The sequence below is a fragment of the Homarus americanus genome, unplaced genomic scaffold (genome assembly GCF_018991925.1).
Source record: "Homarus americanus isolate GMGI-L3 unplaced genomic scaffold, GMGI_Hamer_2.0 scaffold16430, whole genome shotgun sequence".
In the NCBI taxonomy this organism is placed as follows: domain Eukaryota; kingdom Metazoa; phylum Arthropoda; class Malacostraca; order Decapoda; family Nephropidae; genus Homarus; species Homarus americanus.
The window spans coordinates 4,512,560-4,536,810 of record NW_024729259.1 but is presented as its reverse complement, the minus strand read 5'-3'; the positions used below and the strand labels follow the sequence as shown (position 1 = coordinate 4,536,810).

At 45.9% G+C, this 24,251-nt stretch overlaps 2 protein-coding genes across 3 annotated transcripts in view; both read left to right on the top strand.

Annotated features, from left to right (window-relative positions):
• LOC121866440 (serine-rich adhesin for platelets-like) overlaps positions 1-3,741 on the top strand; it is a 37,359-nt gene extending 33,618 nt beyond the window's left edge. For both annotated transcript variants that reach the window (XM_042366108.1, XM_042366107.1), the window contains one exon: positions 1,783-3,741. In XM_042366108.1, coding sequence (XP_042222042.1) covers positions 1,783-3,741 — 1,959 coding nt within the window. The remainder of the gene's footprint in view (positions 1-1,782) is intronic.
• Positions 3,709-21,822, top strand: LOC121866441 (heat shock protein beta-1-like). The gene is made up of 3 exons (XM_042366109.1): positions 3,709-4,447; positions 16,649-16,867; positions 18,488-21,822. Exons 1-3 carry the CDS (start codon positions 3,857-3,859, stop codon positions 18,521-18,523), a joined length of 846 nt encoding a protein of 281 aa, XP_042222043.1. The 5' UTR covers positions 3,709-3,856; the 3' UTR covers positions 18,524-21,822.
• Positions 21,823-24,251: the final 2,429 nt, after the last annotated feature.

Genomic DNA, 24,251 nt, shown 5'->3' with positions numbered 1-24,251 from the left:
ATGCCGTGGGCGAATGAAAGGGATTTAGAGAGGATGAGACAACAGGTGAGCGGGCCAAGAGCACCAGGTAAGTGTAACCAGGTGACCCGTTACCTCCTGCTTATCAGTGTTAGAAACTTACCACGGACAGGACCCCCTCCCCAACCACTGTTTTGTTTCATTTCCGGCTATGTACTGTACGTGGTAGTTTCCCAACATTGGCCATCTTGCAGCCTGTCATACTTCCAATTACCTGGCGATTACCCCCTCTCAGGTTATTTCATCTGGGGGTTGGGTTAGCATCAGGTTAAATAAACTTGGGGAGGGGCTAATTTTCAGGTGATGCCATACGTCTCCTGCACCGTCAGTCACACCAGTAGGAAGCACCACAACATTTCTTTTTAAAGAAGAAGAGTAACAGAGTTCAAATTTCTTCCATTTATTCGTCATGTCAACCTCCAAGCTGTTATATTTAGGGGGCGTGGCGGGGGGTCAAGGTCAAGGTCAAATGTGTAGTTAATCACCCAACCTAAACATTAACCTAACTTAACGCCATCCTACCCCGCGAGGTAGCGTCAGGGTGGTTAATCTTCAGGTGACCCCCAGTTGTTGTGAATGCTGGAACCCGAAGGTAAATATTATGTTAGGTAAGATTCTTCAGGGGTCTCTATGGTCTGTACATGACGCTGAACAAGGTGGTGTTGTGGGGATGGGGGAGGAGGTGATGGGTGGTGTTGTGGGGGTGGGGGAGGGAGGAAGGTAGAGGTGTTGGTGGATGAGGGAGGTGGTGTTGTGTGGGGTGAAGGAGGGAGGAGGTGGTGAATGGTGGGGTGAGGAGAGGGGGAAGGGAGGTGGTGAGGGGTGGTGTATTGGGGGTGAGGGGGAGTGAGAGGTGCCACACCGTTCCCGTCATCCAGGCCCACACACACACGCTAAAATTACACCAACCCGCCTCGCTTCTACTGTCATAGCCACCCACACTTGCCATGGTGGTGAGGTTAGGTGCTGGAGCATCCATACCCTGCGTGCACCCTCACCCATACCACACCTCCACCATCCACACTACCGCCCTTCAACACCTCCACCCCCACACCACCCCTTACCACACCTCCACCACCCACACTACCGCCCTTCAACACCTCCACCCCCACACCACCCCTTACCACACTTCCACCACCCTTACCACACCTTCATCACCACACAACCCCTCTACCACACCTCCAGCATCCCTACCACACCCCCGCCACCACCACACTCACACCACACCAGGTAAGACGGTTACCATTTAAGGCTATAGTTAATGGCGATACTGAGTGACGCAGGTGTAGGAGAGGACCGTCCTTCATCCTCTTACTACTAGCGGAGGAAGCCTTTCACACCGCGCTCATTCATCCCCGTCCTGAGGTCCTCACTCTTCTCTCCTACTGCCATTGTAATATCTAAAACTATTCTATCCATAAGTGAGGTGAGGTTCTGGTGGGAGAGTTGTGAGGGAGTGAGTATTAATAAGTGTTGATAATACTCGATAAGACAGATGATGTGTTTGAGTGTAGTAATAATCTTGATCTTCAATATCATCACCATGACCTCCTGCAGCTGTGTTGACACTGATCACAGTTCCTAGGTTCCCAACCACCTGGGAGTCATAGTGTACTGGAGGGGCCACTCACTGCCGGCTCCGTGTCCTACTTTTCTTGAAGTTACACACATGGTGACCCCTCTGGTTGATACTGTCATGGTTTTGGTCCTCTTGTCGTAACAGGTCGCTTCCAAGGTGTTTCACTTCATTCTTTCCCCCAACAGGTAGCCAGCAGCAGGAACTCACCACATGAGGAGGTAAACAAACGCCCAACCTCTGTGTCCAGTGAAGGCAGCGAGTGGGTGGCAGGGGAGCGAGGGACGACAGTGGGCGTGGGAGGGAAGCCACCTACAACCCCGCCCCCCGTATATGCAGACGAGAGGTTAGCCACAAGGTCAGGGCTAAATGGTCATGGTGCCAAATACGCTAAAGACTTTACTACACACCAAGACCCGTGTGTAACGCAAACCAAGAAGACTACACGTTACGAGGCAGACAAGCCAGGAATGCAACAGGTGAGCGGGTCTAGCGTATCGGAAAACGTGTCCGGGGTGCCACGGCGAGGTAGTGGTGATGGTGGCGGAGGTAGAGGCGGCGGGGCGCGGGCCAGGGATAACACCAGGCCGGTCAGTCTCGTCCTGCCCAATAGCGCACAGGGCGACGCCATAAGGCAACACATACCCATGAACCTCGACCTGGAAGGCAGCTCTGATGACCTATCAACTAAGGTGTCCAAACTTCAGACGAACGATGCACCTGGTCCCCGTCCTCGCCCTACCAGTCTTAACGTGACGCATGAAGGAACTCTTCTGAAGGACCTGAGGAAAAGCAGCCCAGTGGATGCTCTGAAGGACAGATTTCTCAGTCACATAACTCCGACAAGTGAATCTTCACCTGGTATCACCGACGTGCACTACATTCCTGTGGAGGTAGAGGCGACCAAGACTGTCCCCACCACCAGCAGGGTACCCGAGGACACAGCCTCTCGCGGTCGCCACACAGCTACTGGGGTGCCACTCCATCAGCGTCGGGGTAAAGGTGTTAATAGTCTTGTGATAGTGGACGATGACAAGTCTAGCACTTCTTCTAGTCAGGTGAGTACAAGTACAAGTGAAGACAATAGTAATGCAACATCGAGTGCGGATAGTGAGGGTGGTGTTGACAGTAAGGGCGGGTGGAAGGTGCCCCATCTGGCAGACAAGGCCGCAGCTGGCAACTCAAGTGCGCTGAATCTCGGCCCTGACCCGTTCCAGCAGCACTCTTCCAGCAGAGGTGGCGGTGCTGACTCACGCGCTCAGCCTCATGGTATCGGCAGTGGCAGCGTTACGGGCGGGTCTAAACCAAAGCCCAGCCCACTCTTGTCCTCCACATCTCCATCAGACTCCGATCCAGACGTCGATGAGATCATCAGTCAAGCTGAGCGAGTCATCGAAGAAACGAGGAGATTATCGGCGAGTGCCGCTAATGACTCCCTGGTGGTGAATGATTTAGGCAGAGACAAGCACAGTGCAATAAAGAGAGACAAAGTAAAGTCTACCGGTACTACCTCTAAACGGTCTGGATTTAACTTGGCTCCAAACATCGACACCCGGAGCTCGCCGGAGTCCAACTTCGTGGAGATACAGGAGGAGGACCATACACAACACAATAAAGGTAAAGGCGAGGAAGCCGAAGGTGTAGTAGAGGGCTGCCTCTCTATACCCTTGCTTGGGCCTGCTGGCCGCCCAGGACGACCCCGTCACAAGCCCACCCGCACCGCCCATACACATGTTGCTACACCGCCCACTCGTAACGACTCTCTGCTCATTGAGGCTGTTGACGATACTGATGACGTCACTGAGTGTGAGGAGGTGCGTCCCACAATAGTAAAGAGTCCAGAAATACAGAGTAGTGACGTCATGGGTTGTGCGCGAGAGAGCGGGCGAGGTGGGGGTTCTGAGGCCCCCCCGTCCCCCCAGGAGGCGCCACCACGCACCCTCGCACACCAGGCCCAGCCCACCCGAGCACCGCGCCGCCCCTCCAGCCGCGAGAGGATGGGCGGCCTCTTCTCACGGGGACGGCTCCGACTCTCCACGCTACACTCCATCCTCCTCACCAAGTGTCGCCGCTGCCTCCACCAGGAGCAAGGTTTCGTCAACACCACAAACACCCTCCACGCCCACACGTCCACACAGACCACGTGAGCACTCAACCACACCACAGGAAGAGCCACCGTTGCCACCATACGTCAGACAAAAGTCAGATACCTCGAAAAGATACAGCGGATTCAGCCATGTGTTGTCTGACAATGTTCGCAAGATGCGGGAGGCATGGAGCAACAAGCAGGAGTCACCGCCCTTGCAGCAGCGACGAGGGACACGGGTGCCTTCCAGCCCGCCCCCGTCACCCAGGAGAGCGCCTGATTCACCCAGGAGAGCACCCGACTCACCCAGGAGAGCACCCGACTCACCCAGGAGAGCACCCGACTCACCCAGGAGATCTTCCCTCTCCAGAAGTACACCCACGCGGGAGTCACCCTCAAGGTCACCCACTAAGACCAACAACTACTACAACTCCACATTCAGCAGCAGAAGTAGAAGTAGTTCCTCGCCTCGCCGCGGCAGCACCTCAAGTACTGAGGGTGTCCCGTCTGCCGCCCGGGATGACGGCCGCACCACTTATGCCTCTGCCAAGTCAGGTCGACCACTAGCAGACAATTATAGCCAGGGCGGGTCTGCTGCCCGAAGACCCTCGCCCGCCCGCACTGCCCGACGCACGCCTCCTCCTGCCGCGCCGTCAGAGCCGCCGCCTGCCTCACCCTTCCACCAAAAATTATTCCGGAGATTACGAGAGCGCCTTCAGCCCGACAGTGAGACCATCTGCTTCACCGAGGAGGAGGACAGATATAAGGTATGTAAACACTGATCACTTTGTTCATATACTTGTAACTACAAATGAAGGTATCAGACACCAACTCGACTCACCAGCGCAAACTTATATGAAATTTGTTCATTTTTATCAACTTGAATCAGAGATGAAAACATTGTCATATTTTCATGGATTACATGTCAATTTGTTGATGTTGCAAGACTCCTCCACAAGTGTTGCAGAACGTGTCACATTCTCCCTTGCATCCTGGCGTGTCTAGCACCAGATACAACACACAATATACCCTTCCTTCATTAAGAACACTACACTACAAGATCATCAGACAAGTATCAGACACAGAAAGTGCTCGTGTGTGTGTGTGTGTGTGTGTGTGTGTGTGTGTGTGTGTGTGTGTGTGTGTGTAGGTGGCTGGGGCGAGTGTGTTTTGTGAAGGTGTGAGAGGTGAGTGAGTGCATGTTTGTGTGGAGAGAGCGGTGTGTGTGTGTGTGTGTGTGTGTGTGTTTGTGTGTGCCATGACAATACTCTTTCTAAGGTGGCCTGACTGCTGGTGTTAAGTGCGGCCTTGTGAAATATTTTCCTGTTTCATATCCTCTTATTTCATTGGTCAAAAACAGTGTGTGTGTGTGTGTGTGTGTGTGTGTGTGTGTGTGTGTGTGTGTGTGTGTGTGTGTGCTTTGTTTGTTGTTTATTTGTTTATGTTGTGTTTGTTTATGTTGTATTGTTGTTTGTGTCGACCAATACATTTAACACCACTCAGAAAACTTTTTAAATCAATTACGAGCAAAATTAATTCAAACAAAAAGTTGAATAATAGTTTTGGTCTTAATAATTATGTATATAAAGAATACTAATACCTATTGACCTTGACATACAAGGCTCGAGTATTTAGCTGAGACTCGTCCATGAACACTGAAGAGAATACCTCGAGTTATAACTTAAGAGGGGTCGAGTCGTAAAAGGAAGGAGGAGGGTAAAATAAAAGATATATTCCTTGTGAGAGATGTAGAGATGAAGTGAGAGATGTAGAGATGAAGTGAGAGATGTAGAGATGAAGTGAGAGATGTAGAGATGAAGTGAGAGATGTAGAGATGAAGTGAGAGATGTAGAGATGAAGTGAGAGATGTAGAGATGAAGTGAGAGATGTAGAGATGAAGTGAGAGATGTAGAGATGAAGTGAGAGACGTAGAGATGAAGTGAGAGATGTAGAGATGAAGTGAGAGATGTAGAGATGAAGTGAGAGATGGGAGATGAAGTGAGATGTAGAGATGAAGTGACAGATGTAGAGATGAAGTGACAGATGAGAGATGAAGTGAGAGATGTAGAGATGAAGTGACAGATGTAGAGATGAAGTGAGAGATGTAGAGATGAAGTGAGAGATGTAGAGATGAAGTGAGAGATGTAGGGATGAAGTGAGAGATGGAGATGAAGGAGAGAGTGAGAGATGAAGTAGGATGTAGAGATGAAGTGAGAGATGTTGAGATGAAATGAGAGATGTAGAGATGAAATGAGAGATGTAGAGATGAAGTGAGAGAATATTTTAATAAGATGAAAGTATTGATTGTTGTTGTTGTTGTTGAGGCGAGGTGTGAAGACTTGGCATCAGACACCCCACAACCACTACTACCACGACCTCTGCTACCACTACCATCATCACTACCACTATAACAACTGTCCCCACTACACTACCTCCACCTCTTAATATATTAGGATGGATGCTATTTATCTGCTATATAATGTTACGTGTGTGTGTGTGTGTGTGTGTGTGTGTGTGTGTGTGTGTGTGTGTGTGTGTGTGTGTGTGTGTGTGTGTGTGTGTGTACCTTTTGAGTTGAACCATGAAGACCACCACACCTATAGCATACACAACACAACACAGCACAACACAACACAACACAGCACAACACAACACACCCGTTTTAAACGACCTAACATAAGCGCCCCTCGTTCACAGTGTTGTAATGTTACTTGTTCTTGTTCCTATGTATGTCTTCACTCCTGTATGTTGTTACTTTCACCTGCAAATGGACACACACACACACACACACACACACACACACACACACACACACACACACACACACTCCTCCACCACACACCTACACGCTCACCAAACTACACCATCACACACCCACACACACACGTTCACTGTTCAACACACATCCAATATTTTTACCACCAAACCTTTCAGATCTCAGACAGATTAGGAAACCCGGATTATTACAGATGATAATTGAACCTCCAAATGCTAACCTAACCCCCGCCAATGCTATCGTAACACAGGATTTAACACCATTAGTACCAGCAAAATCTAGCAATAATGGCGCCAAAGTTCCCACAATGCACCACAGCGTAAAACAAGTGAATGTGGGCCGTCAGAGTATAAATCGGGGTTTAAGGTAAATTCATTGGATCCATAATTAATGTGGGTTTTATAGCCATTAAAACAAGGGATCAGACACCTCCACCTAAAATACGGCTGAGTTTACGTATAGATTAAGAGTTTAATTAGACCACAAACAGAGAATAAAAACTGTTAAGAATTTTAAAATAACTTACCATCACCTCCCAGACAAACCTTAGTAACGTTATTTGACTACAAACTTAATTATTATTTAACAGCAACAAGAATACCTATTTTATGCATGAATACAAGACAAAATAAATCAAACCTTAAATACAGGTGTAGTTCATGATAGAAGAGAATTAATTACTTTATATGTCGACACGCGATGAGAGAGGGGCGGTGGGAGTGGCAACGTTAGTTTTTACGGTGGTGGCTGTTGTGTTTACCGCCGCTTAACACAATAAACTTAACACTCACAGCGGTGATTTGTGAGTAAAAGTAAACGCTAAGACATGGGCGTGGCGGGTGACATGGGTGGGGGAGGGGGCAGCACTTACCACCTGTACACTGAGGGAGGGGAGAGGAAGGTGTTGTCTCTAGAGGAGAGGGGTGTTGTCTCTAGGAAGGGGGAGGGAGGGAGGAGGGAAAGTCTTGTTTCTGGGGGAGAGGTTGTCTGGGTGAGGGGAGGGTGTTGTCTCTGGGGGCAGGGAGGAGAAGGTGTTAGGAGTTACAGATCAAATGGGCCGTAACGTAACGTAACATAACCTAACCTAACCTAACCTAACCTCCACACCCACATAAGCTGTGGGCCTAATTTTCAGGTGATCCCAGAACCTAACAATGTAAAGCCAATAATCATACACATTACATACATACATACATACATACATACACTGTCATTTCAGACCTTTGACCTCCCCGTGACCTTGACCTGTGAGAGAGAATTAGATCTGGGGTTCTGTACTTGGTTTACTGTTAACAGACATTAGTGAGAAGCTTCAGCAAAATAGAAGGCATCACTACTACTACTTTGGTACACACACACACACACACACACACACACACACACACACACACACACACACACACACACCATCATACATCATACCCTGGTGTCGAACGAGCGTATTATGACGGAGTGTAGCTGAAAATAAGACAGACACACACACACACACGCAGAGAGGCACTACCCAAAATATCAACCCTGTGTTAAAAGGAAGTCTGTACTGCCCTGGTCAACGGGGAAGTTAAATTGTAATGTTAAATCTGGAGGTTAAGGTGTGATGATGATGATGATGATAAGATGATGATGACGATGGTGTGTGTGTGCGTGTGGTGTGCGTGATTTCTCTCTCTCTCACTGTTAGCTGAGGTTAACAGCGGTGATCAGTAAACACTTGTAACAGCGGGTGGACTCAGGTGGCTACACAAGGGCGTAGTGGACATAGTGGCTCTGACTAGTGTGGGCGGCAAGTGGTTGACCCCGCCCGCACCTTTCGTCTCCTCCGCCCTCCCTCGTCCTTATACTTCGCTATTTCCGGACACTACAGCTGACTAAATGACTCCTCCCTAACGTATAGTAGCTGACAGAGTGACTGACACTATACGGCGTCTTCGTCAGATAGCAACATGGCTGACACTACGGGGTGTTCATTACGGCAACAGGTGTGTCAGGTGGAACATAACAGGTGTACATATGGACTCTCGCGTGTTGCTGTTGTTGTGTGGGGTGATGCAGGCTGCCCACTACCCACCTCCACAGTTCCTAGGATACAAGAGGTAATAAGTGGCGCTTCTAGAATTTTCTTCCGTCAGCCATCTCCTTCCTTTATTACCTGACGCGGGTAGGTTAGGTTTGGTTAGGTTAGGTTATACAATATTACGTTAGTTTGGGTTAAATTACATCAGATTGGGTTGTTTATGTCGGATTAGGTTAACGTTAAGGTTTAATCTTCAAGAACAAGCTTGGAACGGAGGCTAAGATCTTCAGTGATCCGCCTAGTGTTTATGTACGGAAACCTGCTAGTATGATGAGCTGGCAGGTACTGGTAAACTTTGAGGAGGAATTCACCCACCACCACCACTCAAACCCACCCACCCACCAAACCCACCCACCACCACTACCACCCACCACCACCACCACCACAGACCACCACCACTTACACCCACTACCACCATTACCACCACCACCACCACCCACCTCCATTACCACCACTTCAACACCACCCACCACCACACCACTCCACCACCACCACCACCACGACCACCACCACCTCCATTACCACCACTACCATTACCACCACCACTACCACCCATCACCACTAGACTTGTTGAGCACACCTGCCCAGTCTCCACTGCCATGTTTGTGTAAATATTTATCATTCCTCAAAGACGTAAAATTTTAGGAAGCTAATACATTAAATTATATGGTGTGTGTGTGGGTGTGTGTGTGTGTGTGTGTGTGTGTGTGTGTGTGTGTGTGTGTGTGTGGTGTGTGTGTGTGGTGTGTGTGTGTGTGTGTGTGTGTGTGTGTGTGTGTGTGTGTGTGTGTGTGTGTGTGTGTGTGTGTGTGTGTGTGTGTGTGTGTGTGTGTGTGTGTGTGTGTGTGTGTGTGTGTGTGTGTGTGTGTGTGGGTGTGTGTGTGTGTGTGTGTGTGTGTGTGTGTGTGTGTGTGTGTGTGTGTGTGTGTGTGGTGTGTGTGGCATGTTCAGTAATGTTTAGTCACAAGAAGAAAAATACTAGGAAAATGTACTAGGAAAACTATGGACGTCACCACGGTCCAGGACAAGACCCAGAGGAGAGAGAGGAGGGAGAGAAGGAGGGAGAGAAGGAGAGGCGAGATGGAGAGGCGAGATGGAAGGAGGAGGGGGGGGGAGGAGGTAGAGAAGAATAAGAAACGAGACTGACAGTGAGAGAGAAGAGACTGATAGTGAGAGAAGAATGATGAGTGAGAGAGAAGAGACTGACAGTGAGAGAAGAGACTGACAGTGAGAGAGAAGAAGAGATTGACAGTGAGAGAACAGACTGACAGAGAGAGAAGAGACTGACAGTGAGAGAAGAGACTGATAGAGAGGATTCTATTACACTTTACAAGACTGCCTCTTGTTTCTTATTACATCATGAGACTCCTCCTCCTCCTCCTCCTCCTCCTCCTCCTCCTCCTCCTCCTCCTCCTCCTTCCTCCTCCTCCTCCTTCCTCCTCCCTCCTCCTCCTCACCTACAAAACACAAGTGACAGAATACGAACGATGAAGTGTGTGTGTGTGTGTGTGTGTGTGTGTAGCCTGGAGTGGTATGTGGTCACTCAATGATCAAACACAAGAAACATTAACCAAACCTTAACCTAACCTAACCTAACCTTAACCTAAACTAACTTTAACCCAATATAAACTGAACTTATCCTAATCCAAACTTAACCTAACCCAAAACCACCTAACCCAACCTAACTTAACCCAACGTAACCAGGATACATATATATTTAGAGAGAAATTAGACGATGATTCATAAAGGGGTGAAGGAGGGGTCCTTCACCCCCTCACTCCCCCAAAAAACGAAATAAACTACTGATAATTATTTTGTTTATCGTGTATTTTCTTTGCTTTATTTTAAGTTTACCTCCTGTTTCTATGTTGTTTGGTGTTTTCCGTTTTCTGTTTCTGTTGTTGACAAAAGTGAGACCTGAAGTCGTCATCGTGGCTCACCCTCCTCCCTCCTAACTCACCTCCCTCCCTCCCTCCTAAACCTCACCTCCCTCCTCCTCCTAACTCACCCTCCTCCCTCCTTCCTAACTCACCCTCCCTCCTCCCTCCTAACTCACCCTCCTCCCCTCCTTCCTAACTCACCCTCCTCCTCCCTCCTAACTCACCCTCCCTCCCTCCCTAACTCACCCTCCCTCCCTCCTTCCTAACTCACCTCCTCCTCCTTCCTAACTCACCCTCCTCCTCCCATCACTAACACAGTATTTCCCTTCCTTCCCCAACACACCTCATTTCTCCTTCCTCCTCCTCCCTCCTAACTCACTCATTTCCTCCTTCCTCCCTCTCCTCCTTAACTCACTCATTTCTCCTTCCCTCCCTCCCTCCCTCCCTCACCACCCACCTACCCACTTCCCCACCTCACCTCTCCCTCCCTCACCCTTGTGTTAGTATTACGGGGGAGGGGGAGGAGACACCTGAGACCCTTGTTGCCGCCTCTATATCCCTACTGCTGAGCTAAAACATACTGAGCAATTACCTGAGCACCGCACACACACACACACACACACACACACACACACACACACACACTGTTGAACATGACGATCGCTGAATTTTTCTCAATAGCTTACACGAACCAAGCATGTCTAAAATATAATCTCACTTAACTAAAAAATACCATGTTTGTTGGGTTAGGGTTTGTTAGGTTAGGTATAAGGTTAAAGTTTATTCATCTGGTTTAGTTAGAACTGGTTAGGTTAGGTTGAAGTTAGGTAGGTTAGGTTAGGTTAGGTTAGGTTAGGTTAGGTTAGGAGGTGTTATTAGGTTAGTTAGGTTAGGTGGTGAAGTTAGGTAGGTTAGGTTAGGTTAGGTTAGGTTAAGGTTGTTAGGGTGTTGTCTGAATAATAGAGAAGTTTATCAGCCGTGTTCTTTATACAGTAGTTTTCAGAGCACTACCGTATAGATGGTGTGTGGGTGTGTGTGTGGGGGCAGCCAACACCCAAACACCACCACCCTCCCACCCCGTCACCTTACGTAACTTCCATCAGGCAACACCCAAGTCACCAGGAACGGGTAAAATAACTGTATTACCTAGATATACGACTACACACACACACACACACACACACACACACACACACACACACACACACACACTAAACACACACACACACACACTACACACACACCATAATAATAATAAAAATACTAATACACCATACTGCACTGTCTTGGTTATCATCAACCCAAGAGTAATCACTGAGTACGTGTTAATTATCCTCTATCTTTGGAAAAAAATAGTGACATTGTATTGATTAAGTTTCTGTTTATATCTAACCTAACCAAACCAAACCTAACCTAACCTAACCAAACCAAACCTAACCCGGAAGATCTTACACTGGGATGCGTATACGTGTAACCTTGTTTCCCGAGTACTCCAAGTTCTACCCCCACGAGGTGATTACATACAAAGACAATAACATAATGATAACAGTAGGCGGTGTTATCCTGGACACCTGATGTCATGGTTGAACTTTGCACGTGTGTGTTGAAGACTCACTGGTACATCAACAGCTGCTGCCCCCATATTGTCCTGCTAGTCGATATCTCATTTTCGCAATGTTTACTGGACCTTTCCACTAATTGAGCTGTTTGAATCATGATATATCTTAACTAAATATCCTGTTATGGACCTTGTATGCCAGTGACACGTGAGTTAGTACAGCTGACCTCCTGATTGTGTGTGTGTAGCTGTGGTCGCCTGGCAGTGTTCCACCCTCGGCCGCACAACATGAGCCAGGACCGCCTTGTTTGGGAGTCTACAGGGGGAGAGTTGTCAAGCAGTGAGGCTGAGCTGCTCCATACATCACACCTAAAGACTTTCTCTGACTCGCTCGTCTCTCCTTCAGATATATCACTCAACGGATCTCATGAAATTTACGAACCACAGCTTATTTCACCTTAGTGATTAAATACCCTAATTGTTTCGGTAGGGTTGTCAAAATCGTAAACCTATTTTTTTTATAGCGGCGAGTGTTTTAGTACAAGAACCTGACGACCTACGAAAAACAACTCTCACCAGTGTTGCTATTCGACCTTCAACTCAGACGAACTCCTACAGTAGATAGAGACGGAACGTATGAGTCAGGCACCCTCGGTACCTACCTAACCCACGTCCTCACTCACCTGACTCTACAAAAAAAAACTCACTTCTTACATAAGCTTTTGACCTTTCACCTCACTACACCAAAAGCGTAAATTATCTGAGTCTTATCAATTGCTCGTTCAGTTTAGTGGACATCCCCCAGAGGTACTTGTTCTGATAGGGTGTGGCGTCATGTGTACGAGTAGTGAGCCAGACTAACACAGACGTCAGGTGTACGAGTAGTGAGTCAGACTAAAACAGACGTCAGGTGTACGAGTAGTGAGCCAGACTAACACAGACGTCAGGTGTACGAGTAGTGAGTCAGACTAAAACAGACGTCAGGTGTACGAGTAGGTGAGTCAGACTAACACAGACGTCAGGTGTACGAGTAGTGAGTCAGACTAAAACAGACGTCAGGTGTACGAGTAGTGAGTCAGAACAACACAGACGTCAGGTGTACGAGTAGAGTCAGGAACAACACAGACGTCAAGGTACGAGCAGGAGTCAGAACAACACAGACGTCAGGTGTACGAGTAGTGAGTAAGACTAAAACAGACGTCAGGTGTACGAGTAGTGAGTAAGACTAAAACAGACGTCAGGTGTACGAGTAGTGAGTAAGACTAAAACAGACGTCAGGTGTACGAGTAGGTGAGTCAGAACAACACAGACGTCAGGTGTACGAGTAGGTGAGTCAGAACAACACAGACGTCAGGTGTACGAGTAGTGAGTCAGACTAAAACAGACGTCAGGTGTACGAGTAGTGAGTCAGAACAACACACAGCCAAACACCGAAGTTAATAGGTCGCATAAACAACACTGGAATTCGTGCAAACAATAAACGGAGGGACATAGTATGTTTGTTAAATGTGCAAACAAGCCAAATGGTTGGAAATAGGCTGGAACAAAGTTAACATCGGAACATTATCATAAACACGACAGACTGTTGAACTATTCTATTAACTGCTGTGTGAGGATTTTACCCCATTAGAGATACGAGGGGAAGACCTCAAAGAAAACGGAGGAAAATGAGGCACAAATTTATATATTGATGTGAAAGGCAGTCATATATAAACACATGTACGCATGTATGTGTGTGTGTGTGTGTGTGTGTGTGTGTGTGTGTGTGTGTGTGTGTGTGTGGAGAGATGAATCATCACTCCTGGTGTGTTGACTCTGCCTTGAGCCCCTCGTTACCATAACCTGTCCTGACACCCCCCCCCTCCCCACCCACCCACCCTTCCCCCTCACCTCCACCCAACAACACCTTCCACCCCTCACCCCCCTACCCCCCTCCTTCAGCACAAACGTTCATAAACAGTTTACAGAGACCAAGCGTAATATCTGCGTACTGATATCGTTCTCAAATCTCTATATATTGATGTTTCTGAAGTAATAAGAAAATGTAAATAGATCAATGGCCCTCGTAAATTGGTTAAGGATAGTCTGGCTAATTAATTATGGTAAAGGTCTGTCTGGGTAACATTATCCTATATTGGTTGTCATCTTCGTCATAAGTGAAGAATGGTGGCAAGTAATCTAAATTTTCCTGCCCAGTGCTTGTCCTGTTCTGTTCTGCTCTCGAAAGCAAGACATGTTTGAATACGTGGCCACAAATATCTCACAAATATATCCTGTGTGTGTGTGTGTGTGTGTGTGTGTGTGTGTGTGTGTGTGTGTGTGTGTGTGTGTGTGTGTGTGTGTGTGTGTGTGTGTGTGTGTGTGTGTGTGTGTGTGTGTGTGTGTGTGTGTGTGTGTGTGTGTGTGTGTGTGTGTGTGTGTGTGTGTGTGTGTGTGTGTGTGTGTGTGTGTGTGTATCATATGTATAGTGTGAAAAGTGAAGGGTGACAGCTGGTTCTGGTGGCAGACAACATGACAGGTCGTGGTAGACTAGAGGCAGACAACATGACAGGTCGTGGTAGAGGCAGACAGTATATGGCACGATGAGAGCCTAACACCTCGAGAAGCTAGCCCATAAACCAACCCAAATTACACCAACAAACTTCAACATTAACCTCCAATAAAATCTATCATATAAAAATAATAAGCATGTAAACAGTAAACACCAACTATAGACAGATAAGATGTTAAGATAAGACATGATAACACATCGTATGATAATCTGATAATCGATATGGGTCACAGTTGACATTAATCAGCTATCAGCAGACGTATTTACAGGAGCCATTCTCGTGTCAACATTAAAACACTTTTAGAGGTCAATACTTGTGGGAGGGAGGGAGAGAGGGGAAGAAGGGAGGGAGGGAGAGGAAGGAAAAGAGAAAGAGAGAAAGAGAGGGAGGGAGAAAGGAAGATAGGGAGAGAGGAAGGAAAGGGGGGGGAGGGAGGAATGTAGGGAAAGGGTGGAGGGAGCAAGGTAAGGAAGGAGGAAGGGGGAGAGGGGCGTGATACCTGAGACATTGAAATAAAAATGCCACAAGAGTAAATTGATGAAAGATCCCCCGACATTGAAAGCCTTGGACGAGGGCCAAGCGTTGAGTCACACCTAAGTTTACTAAGCTGCCCTTCATTAGTCTTGTGGGGCCCACAGCTTAAACTGACTCCATCTGAATTCCTGAAAAAGTGTTCGGCCAAGACAAAATCTACAACGCATCTACGTACACTAAAATGAATCCCTATAACTCACATATCTTTTAATACGACGAACAACGCGAGCATCTTAGAAAACGTAATTAAAAAGAATATCAGTACAAATGAGAAATAAGTACAGTTAAGTAGAATTAAAGTGAGAGAATCATATACAGATACGTGACGTCTCAACCTATAGATGCTGTGAACTATTGTAACTTAAAAGGTCTTATACAAACTATAAGTGAACGAACCTCCTTCATTATCACCTGAAACAAAAGAGAATCAAATCATCAGGTCGTTGTCTTAACCCTAAATTAAAGGTACCTTAATATAAAAAAAAAATATAAATTTAGTCGTAATACACAGATTAAGAACTTCGTTTCAAACTTCTCTTGAACACAATGAACGTTATAATGAAGGTGGCGCCTTAACCCTGATAAGTTAGGTTAGGTTAGGTGGCGCCTTAACCCCCTGATAAGTTAGGTGGCGCCTTAACCGCCTGATAAGTTAGGTTAAGTTAGGTGGCTCCTTAACCCCCTGATAAGTTAGGTTAAGTTAGGTGGCGCCTTATCCCCCAGATAAGTTTGGTTAGGTTAGGCGGTGCCTTAACCCCCTGATAAGTTAAGTTAGGTTAGGCGGCGCCTTAACCTTGATATATTTAGAAATATACCTAAAAATTCCTTTAACCTTGTGGTATACCGAGGGGGGGGGGGTCACCTGGCAGGGGCTACACACTTCCCTCATCTCTTAAGGTCGCACTATCACCGAGATGCCTGCCACCACTGTTTGCTGTTACGACCTTCTCGTGGGAGGCGGCCATCACCGTATATGTGGACGGTGTGGGCGGGATGTATCATGGTAACTTGACTGTGTAGGTGTACACGGTGTGGGCGGGGTGGGGTGTATGGGTTGACACAGCGTAGACAGAGTGGGCTGGGTATATGGGGTCTACATAGCGTGGGCAGGATGTATGGGTCGACACAGCGTGGGTGGGGTTTATGGGTCTAGACAACGTGGACAGGTGTTTCAAGGCGGGGTAGATGTGGGCGTAGTCACTGTCTTGCAGATTACAAGAGTATATAATTATACCATCTCTTATTTTGGGATAATAGGGACAAATTTACATTCTTATATATATATATTGTTTGTGGTGTGTGGTGATAAAATATGTAGCACCACCACCACCACCATCCCCAACATCACCACTACTACCACCAACAGAGAGGAATGAAGGCCCAGTATTCCTATACACACTCTCACGCCTGACCCCTTCACACCGAGTCCCCCCTCAACATACACTCCCCAGCGTGGCACCTGACGTATATTTACTGACGTATCTATTAAGGTGTTAAGTGATGGTGGTGGAGAATTTACTCAAAATATCGATGTATTTATTGGTGTAGAAGTGAAGTACTGAGGCTGGAGGCTGACCTGTGTATTGTGTTACAGCTGGTGATGGACGTGGAGGAGTATGTACAGGGAGAGATCGAGGTGCTGCAAGACGACAAGCACTTGACGGTAAAGGGCCGCCTCTCAACCACCCAACGCGGCAATACCACCACCAGGACCTTCAACAGGAACTTCCACATCCCCAAGAACACCCGCGAGGAGGACATCGACTCGGCTCTCTCCAAAGATGGCATCCTCACCGTCTATGTCCCCAAAAAGGTTAACATATCTTCATCTCATACAAAGTAGGAAAACAATTTGGATCACGGATTAGTCACACCGCAGCTCACTTCACCTGGATTATTCAAACAACCTAACTCTGCCTAGAGAGAGTTAGGTTAGGTTATATATTATTTTAAAATACCCTTGATTAGGTTAGGTTAAGTTAGATCATGTTAGCTTAAGTTAGATCATGTTAGGTTAAGTCAGACCATATTCGATTAAGTTAGATCATGTTAGGTTAGATTAGGTTAGGCCAAGTTTATCTTTACGTTATTTATCTAATGGACACCCACTAGGTGGCCATGCCAAGGGAAGGAACGCAGTGGCCTGTGTAGGATCCCCCCATTGTTCTTGATAATTATGTAAGGGCTATTTTGAAGCTCAGCACGACGCTTCATTCCACAGCCTGGGCCGGTAGACCGTTCCATAGGTCTACCAGCCTCTGCGTGAATAAGTATTTCCTTAATGTTGTTCTGTATGATAGCTTGACGAGCTTCTAGTTATGTCCTCTCGTGTTGGTGGTGTGTGACAAAGAAATGTCCCGGGTTCACGTTTTCCATCCCTTTCAGGATTTTCAATCTTTCAATGAGATCTGCCCTGTTGTGTTTTGTCTGAAGGGTTGTTAGTCCTATGGCCCTCACTCTACTGGGATAATTGAGATGACATAGTTCCGGAATCATCTTAGTCGTTCTGTGTCACATCTTTTCTAAGGATGTTGGATTTTTCTGGAGGTAGGGCTTCTATGTCCCTATACAGTAATCCAGACTGGGATGCATTTGAGATTTAAACAGTTGAAGGAACATTTTTCTTACCTTTCTATTCGAAGGTACACTTTATAATTTCCAAATCTCGGTTTGCTTTGCTCACTGCTGCCCCCACTTATTGCGCCGCCTTCAGTGACTGACCTAGCACAACGCCTACAGATCTTTCTCCTTATCGACAGTATCCGGGAAAAGTGTTAATAGAATAGTTGTGGTTAGGGTTGTTGTATCTTATTGTTGTGTTAGGTTAGGTTAGGTTAGGGTGTTTAATCTTTAGGTAATATAAGCTGGGGGTGTCTTATTTTCAGGTGACCGACATCATGTATTATTAAGCAAGTCACAGATACGTACACACACACACACACACACACACACACACACACACACACACACACACACACACACACACATACACAAATACATGCACAGATACATACACATAAACACACAGATATATACACACACACACACACATATACACAGACACTGATACATAGAGATACATGAGGCTGTTAGGAGAGGATACATGAGGCTGCGTGTGTGTGTGTGTGTGTGTGTGTGTGTGTGTGTGTGTAAGGTGTGTGTGTGTGTGTAGGTATAAAGAAGAAAAAGTAACAGACATACAGGTATAGATGGTCAATTAGATATTACAGGTGTATCCCTACAGTACAGTACAGTATATCACATCCATCCCAGGTAACACACACTAATGAAGGTGTCGTGACCAACCTGAGTCAAGATGATACTAACCTTGAACACCGACCCTCCATCCTCAAACACACCATCAAAGTTTATTTTCTTTTTCTGTATAGGACTAAGTTTTTATGCCACTAACTCTCTTTCTTTACATTTACAGAAGGAGAGGGTGATCAAAATACAGTTGACGGACTAGGAAGAGAAGAAGAAGAGAGAGAGAGAGATAAAGAAGGACTAGGGGATAACGAGGAACCTCCACATCACTATTTACTCTCTTGCATATCTGACTCCTCCAGTATCCTCACACCTTCATCTCCTGTTTGCTACACCTGACCGTCACCTCAGATACCCCCCCCCCCTCCTCCTCCCCTCACTCCAAAGGCATCACGGCGGTAACCTCCATATCTCGGATCCATGTTACCAGAGGTGGTGCATCGCTCAAGCCTGGGGGGGGGGACTACTGTACACGTCTTGTTGTATAGTTCCTTATATATGTTGACATGGAGTTATTGGTTCTCTTCACACCACACACCGTACCACACTGCACCACACCACACCACACCACAGCTGCTGGGTATGATGACTGCCCACTACACTACACACCCTTTAGAAGACTACAGTACGTACAAGCCTACGATAACGAATACAGCTAAAGGACTATGAGATCACCTGACACCCCTATATGAGGACTACAAGACACCACCAATAAAAGTGTAGATCTACCAGAAAGCTACAGTACCAGCCTACAAGAAGACCAGTGTGTGTGACGAGGAGAGAGAAGAGACAGGAGGTAGCAGGTAGCAGGCTAGATCAGTGCGCTTCCCTCCCCCCACAACTGAACCATAAGTGTTGGTACAGTGTATGTGCTATGTGACACTTTGCTACTCAACACAACAAATTTCTGTATATACATGAGTTATCAGAAAAAATGATTTATAATTGTAAGATAACAAAATTGGGTATAGTGTAATATTATACGTATGAACTGTGTGTATATATAAAATTCAGTGAGATGAAAAAAAAAGTGTTAATGGTGGATTATAGAATATGGACTTAACGTGTATGTTCATCGAATCCAAACTCAGGACATTTCTGAAGCTGTGTTAATGAAAAATCTTATTGGCTGATGAGAACAGGGTGAGGGTGAGGTGTGTAGTGCTGTAATGTGGAGGAGAGTCCACCACACCCCCTCATTACACCAATACGTCCCTCACTTCTCCACCACCTCCCTCACTACCACCAGCACCACCACGCTCTCACCCCCACTACGCCCTTACCCCTCCAACACGCCCCTCACTCCACCACCACCACCACCACCCCCTCACCCAACCACCACACCCTCACCACCACCACCACACCCTCACCCCAATCACCACACCCTCACTACCAACCACCACACCCTTACCCCACCACCACGCCCTCACCACCAAGTCATTTACAGTCGACTCCACACGTGCCTTCTTCACACAAGCTACTAATGGATTGCCTTACTACTGTATACATGATCCACCTCAGCTTGGTGGATCATACGGCTGGCCTCCTGGTGGTGATTCGACCGACGCCTTTGTTTACGCGCGTGACGTCAGAAGTTGTTGGTAGTTGCCTTCGTAGTTGTCTTTAAGTCTTTCAGCCTCACGTGCCCCGCCGCCGCCTCACCATTCACTACTGACCGTCTTTAGCATAAAATGTATAGTATTTTTGTATAAGCGTTATAAAGAACAACACTAAACGACACCATCACTAACGTCTCCATGCTGTGTGACGACACCACCTCATAAGATGTCAATTTCTTAAGTATTATCACCGCCTTAAGTGATGTCATTATTTTATATGACGTCACAGCCTATTTGCCATCAATTTGACGTCATCGTCAAATGTAAACATCACCTCATATGACGTCACCGCCTTTTGTAAACATCACCTCATATGACGTCATAGCCTTTTGTAAACATCACCTCATATGACGTCATAGCCTTATGTAAACATCACCCCATATTTCGTCACCGCCTTAGGTAAAATCTTCCCCTAGAATATGTGGTGAGCAGAGAGTCACTAGTGAGTAATTAAGTGAGTGTAATGAGTGGTGGTAGTGGTGAGGGAAGCTGTAACCCAGACAGTGCCATCCATCATCAACACCCTCGCTGTCATTAATCCTGGCACTAATAACTAAAAAAAAAATATATATATAATCATCATCATCATCTCCATCATTAGACTTTTAGTAGTTAACCCAATTTTTTTTCACCTCCACGTGATGATGAAACCAGTGTTGATATTACGTCTATAACTGTCGTCTTGTTGTAATAGAACTCATTAGTCACTTAAATTTCTTTTTACATAACTTTGATATACTCATTTGATACATTGAAAAAGATGTTTATATTTTTGTGACTTATTAAATCATATTCATTTTTTATAGTGTAGACTCAGTAAGTACTTTTATATGTTATTAAAAATTTAGAATACTGTACTGTACATTGAGTATGTACTTAATTTTGTATGTTACATTACCATTAGGGTAAATAATCCTGGACGCGAGACATTGACTTCTAAACTACAGTACGTGTGTCCAGGAGTTTGAGCTAGTCACATAGTACATAAGAAGCTTAAACTATATATACAGTGTAAGGAACCGTATTGGAAAACCTGTCACGTTGCTCCCACGGCGTCACGCTCTCACACCAAGAGTTATTTCTGGGTGTTTAAGGGCCGAAGACATTGACCTGACCTGACCTGACCTGACCCTGGGTGTCTATTATTCATATTTCAGGTCGTGTGAATCTTCCTAACCACTCCACTGTCTTAAGCAACGGTACGACTATTAGTGGATATAGGTGTGTGTGTGTGTGTGTGTGTATGTGTGTGTGTGTGTGTGTGTGTGTACTGTGTGTGTGTGTGTGTGGGTATGTGTGTGTGTGTGTGTGTGTGTACTTTTTAGGTATAGCACCAGCCAGCCCAGGTGAGGTACCAACCTGAGCCACACAGGTGAGTGTTTAAGGGGATGGCAGGTAACAAGGCCGATAGACTGGAAGGCTGACAGGTACTGACAAGTTAAAAGGAAGGGACTAGGAAGCAGTGAGATGTTGGGGGAAGGTGAGAGACAAGAGTGAGGGATGTGAGAGAAGTGAGAGAGATGAGAAATTAGGAGGAAGGGAATTGAGAGGCAAGAAGAGTAGAGGCGATGGAAAGAAGCAGCAGCTGTGTGTAGATAAATTATGGAGTTGTTTTATCCACTACCATCACCAATAATAACAATAATAATAATAATTCACCTCCACGTGTATAGCAATAATGTGTTGTGCCTCGGGTGTAGCTCTTTGTTTTTCACGCTTTTGGTCAAATAATAATATTGTATTGTTTACTAAGTGCCTCATACGTACTGTGATGTCTTGATAAAAAAAATAGCTCCATGTTAATATGCTTATAACTCCAAACTGATGGGTGTCCTTGTCTGTCACTGCACAGTATTTAATAAAATATATTCATGGGTGTTTACATTTTTTTTTCTCAACCATCTTGTTTATTTTATGATGACCACAAGTTATACACAATTTTTACTGGCAGCGCTCTTGTCTATACAGGTATACCATCAATATACATAGACTGTGCAAGTATACCATCAATATACATACAGTGCAAGTATACAGAGATAGAGAACAAATCGACTCAAAGAAAGACGGTCAACAAGGCCACCATAAAATGTAATTAAACCTGCAATACAGATAATAAGTTACCCAGTAGAACGATCTAATATATTTCAGGTGTGTAACTTAATTAAGGGCCGTCTTATATCACAAGAGCCTTAGTAGTTAATGAAGAAGACTTACAGGGAGATTTTGTTTTTTTTAAGTTTTCAGGGAACATCTGACGGATCATCTGAAGATTAGACACTCCACCTCATTATTTACCTCATGATTAAACACCTTAGCGGTAACCTAACATAACCTTTAACCTAATTTAACCTAATTTATCCGTAACTTAACAAACCTAACCTAATCTCACCTATCCTATTCTGAGCTAATCCCCCCCCCAGGTAACATTAGGTGTAACAAGCTAGTGTCTAATCTTCAGGTAATCCCATGTCGTCACCAGCTGCGTACTGTGTCGTGTGATGATATGAACTGATACCGAAAGAAAATAAACATACATAAATAAATAAATAAATAAAGGAGATAAAGGGTAATAGGTCAGAGATAATGTTTGTTTATCTTAATAACGAGAGAGAGAGAGAGAGAGAGAGAGAGAGATATATGACTGGTTTCTTATCGACCTTGTGTAAGTTAGTCATAAAGGCCTTATTAGCAGCAATAATGGAGGTTGGGAGGGAGGGAGGTATGGGTGAGAGGGGAGGTGGAGAGGGGGAGGTGGGAGAGGGGAGACGGGGTGTTGAAGGAAGGAAGAAAAAATAAACCTTGTCCCTGTCACCTCTAACTTGTGGTATATGTGTCAAATGAGTCAACCCGCCTCGCCCTCTCTCTCTCTCTCCCTCCTAACAGTCCAGTCACATATGAGTATAGTTTGTCGCCTGCCACCAGGGACCACAAGGAACCCCCGCACACACACACACACACACACACACACACACACACACACACACACACACACTACTGTATGTCATGGCCTTAATATCCATCACTCACGCTTTCTCTGTTGAATATTCTTGTTTCTTCCTTTAAAATGAGAATCTCAAATTAGATGGCCACACCACATCTATATTATGGCCACACTGCATCTATATTATGGCCACACCACACCCACACCATGACCACACCACACCATGACCACACCACACCACACCCACACCAATAGAATGACAACTGAGACAAATGAAACGATGCTGTAACTTATCCCAGGAGTGTACAGTACAGGTTGGTGAAGGCTGTTACTGCAGGCTAGGAACGCGTCTCAGTAACACCAGGGGGTAACTTAAGTATCTTGGCATATATTACAGTGTGTAGTAGGTGTTTGATGCTCCCCTTCCCCCCTTCACCACAACTACCTGAGATCATCTTGACGAAGTGAAAGTCAGGGGCAGTGCGGATATAGCACACGGAATACTAAGCTTCGGTACACAAGGACGCAGCGTGGCCAGTACTAACCCAACCACTTTCTCTTCCACTAACAGAAAAATCAGGTACACTATTCTCAGAGGGGTCGACTTGGGGTGCCCCATTTACTGCCCAGCTGCTGGTCCCGTAAATCGTTAATTAAACAATAATGTTATCACGAACGTAAATCCCCACACACACACACACACGTTACAATGAGTCAACTAGAATATTCATTTGCATCTTTTTCAAGTGCTGCCTTTTCCATAACTCTCACAAGCCTCTATCATCGGGTGGAGAGATCAAAGACTCGCTCGTACACTTGATAATATGCAAATCCTATACGAATATTCCTCTCTCGTACGGCCTTGATTGTGCCAGTGTCGTGAAGTGTTGTGTTAAACCGTAGCTGCTGCTCACTTGACCTCCTTCACCAGTTATCTTACTTCTAGTCTTATACGCCTCCTACGGTGCCTCACATCCTAGGGGGTCTCACCGTCAGGCAGGTGCTGGGTATCTACAGGTTCTTCTCTGCACCTAAACATACTGTACACCAACGCTGGTCTTGCCTGAATTTATAGGGAGTTCATACTTGGTGCTGCCACAAAACTCACTGAGAACGTCAGCTTATTTCACGCGATGATACAACACCCTAATGCTAACCTAACCTAACCTAACCTAACCTAACCTAACCCTCCCACAGGTAACATTAGGGTATTTAAAGGTGAAATTAGTTAGGGGCCTAATATCCATGTGAGCCCTGAGTATGATATTGTCCATGGTCGGTAAGAATTGTAGATAGATAGATAGATAGATAGATAGATAGATAAAGATATTTGTTCCGTAAAATCGCATGGTCTTAAAAAACTAATCACG

Coding starts and splice junctions, on each gene's coding strand:
- LOC121866441 (XM_042366109.1), top strand. CDS start 3,857: ATGCGGGAGGCATGGAGCAACAAGCAGGAGTCACCGCCCTTGCAGCAG. Junction 4,448..16,648: donor AGGAGGAGGACAGATATAAG/GTATGTAAACAC, acceptor ATTGTGTTACAG/CTGGTGATGGACGTGGAGGA. Junction 16,868..18,487: donor CCGTCTATGTCCCCAAAAAG/GTTAACATATCT, acceptor TTACATTTACAG/AAGGAGAGGGTGATCAAAAT.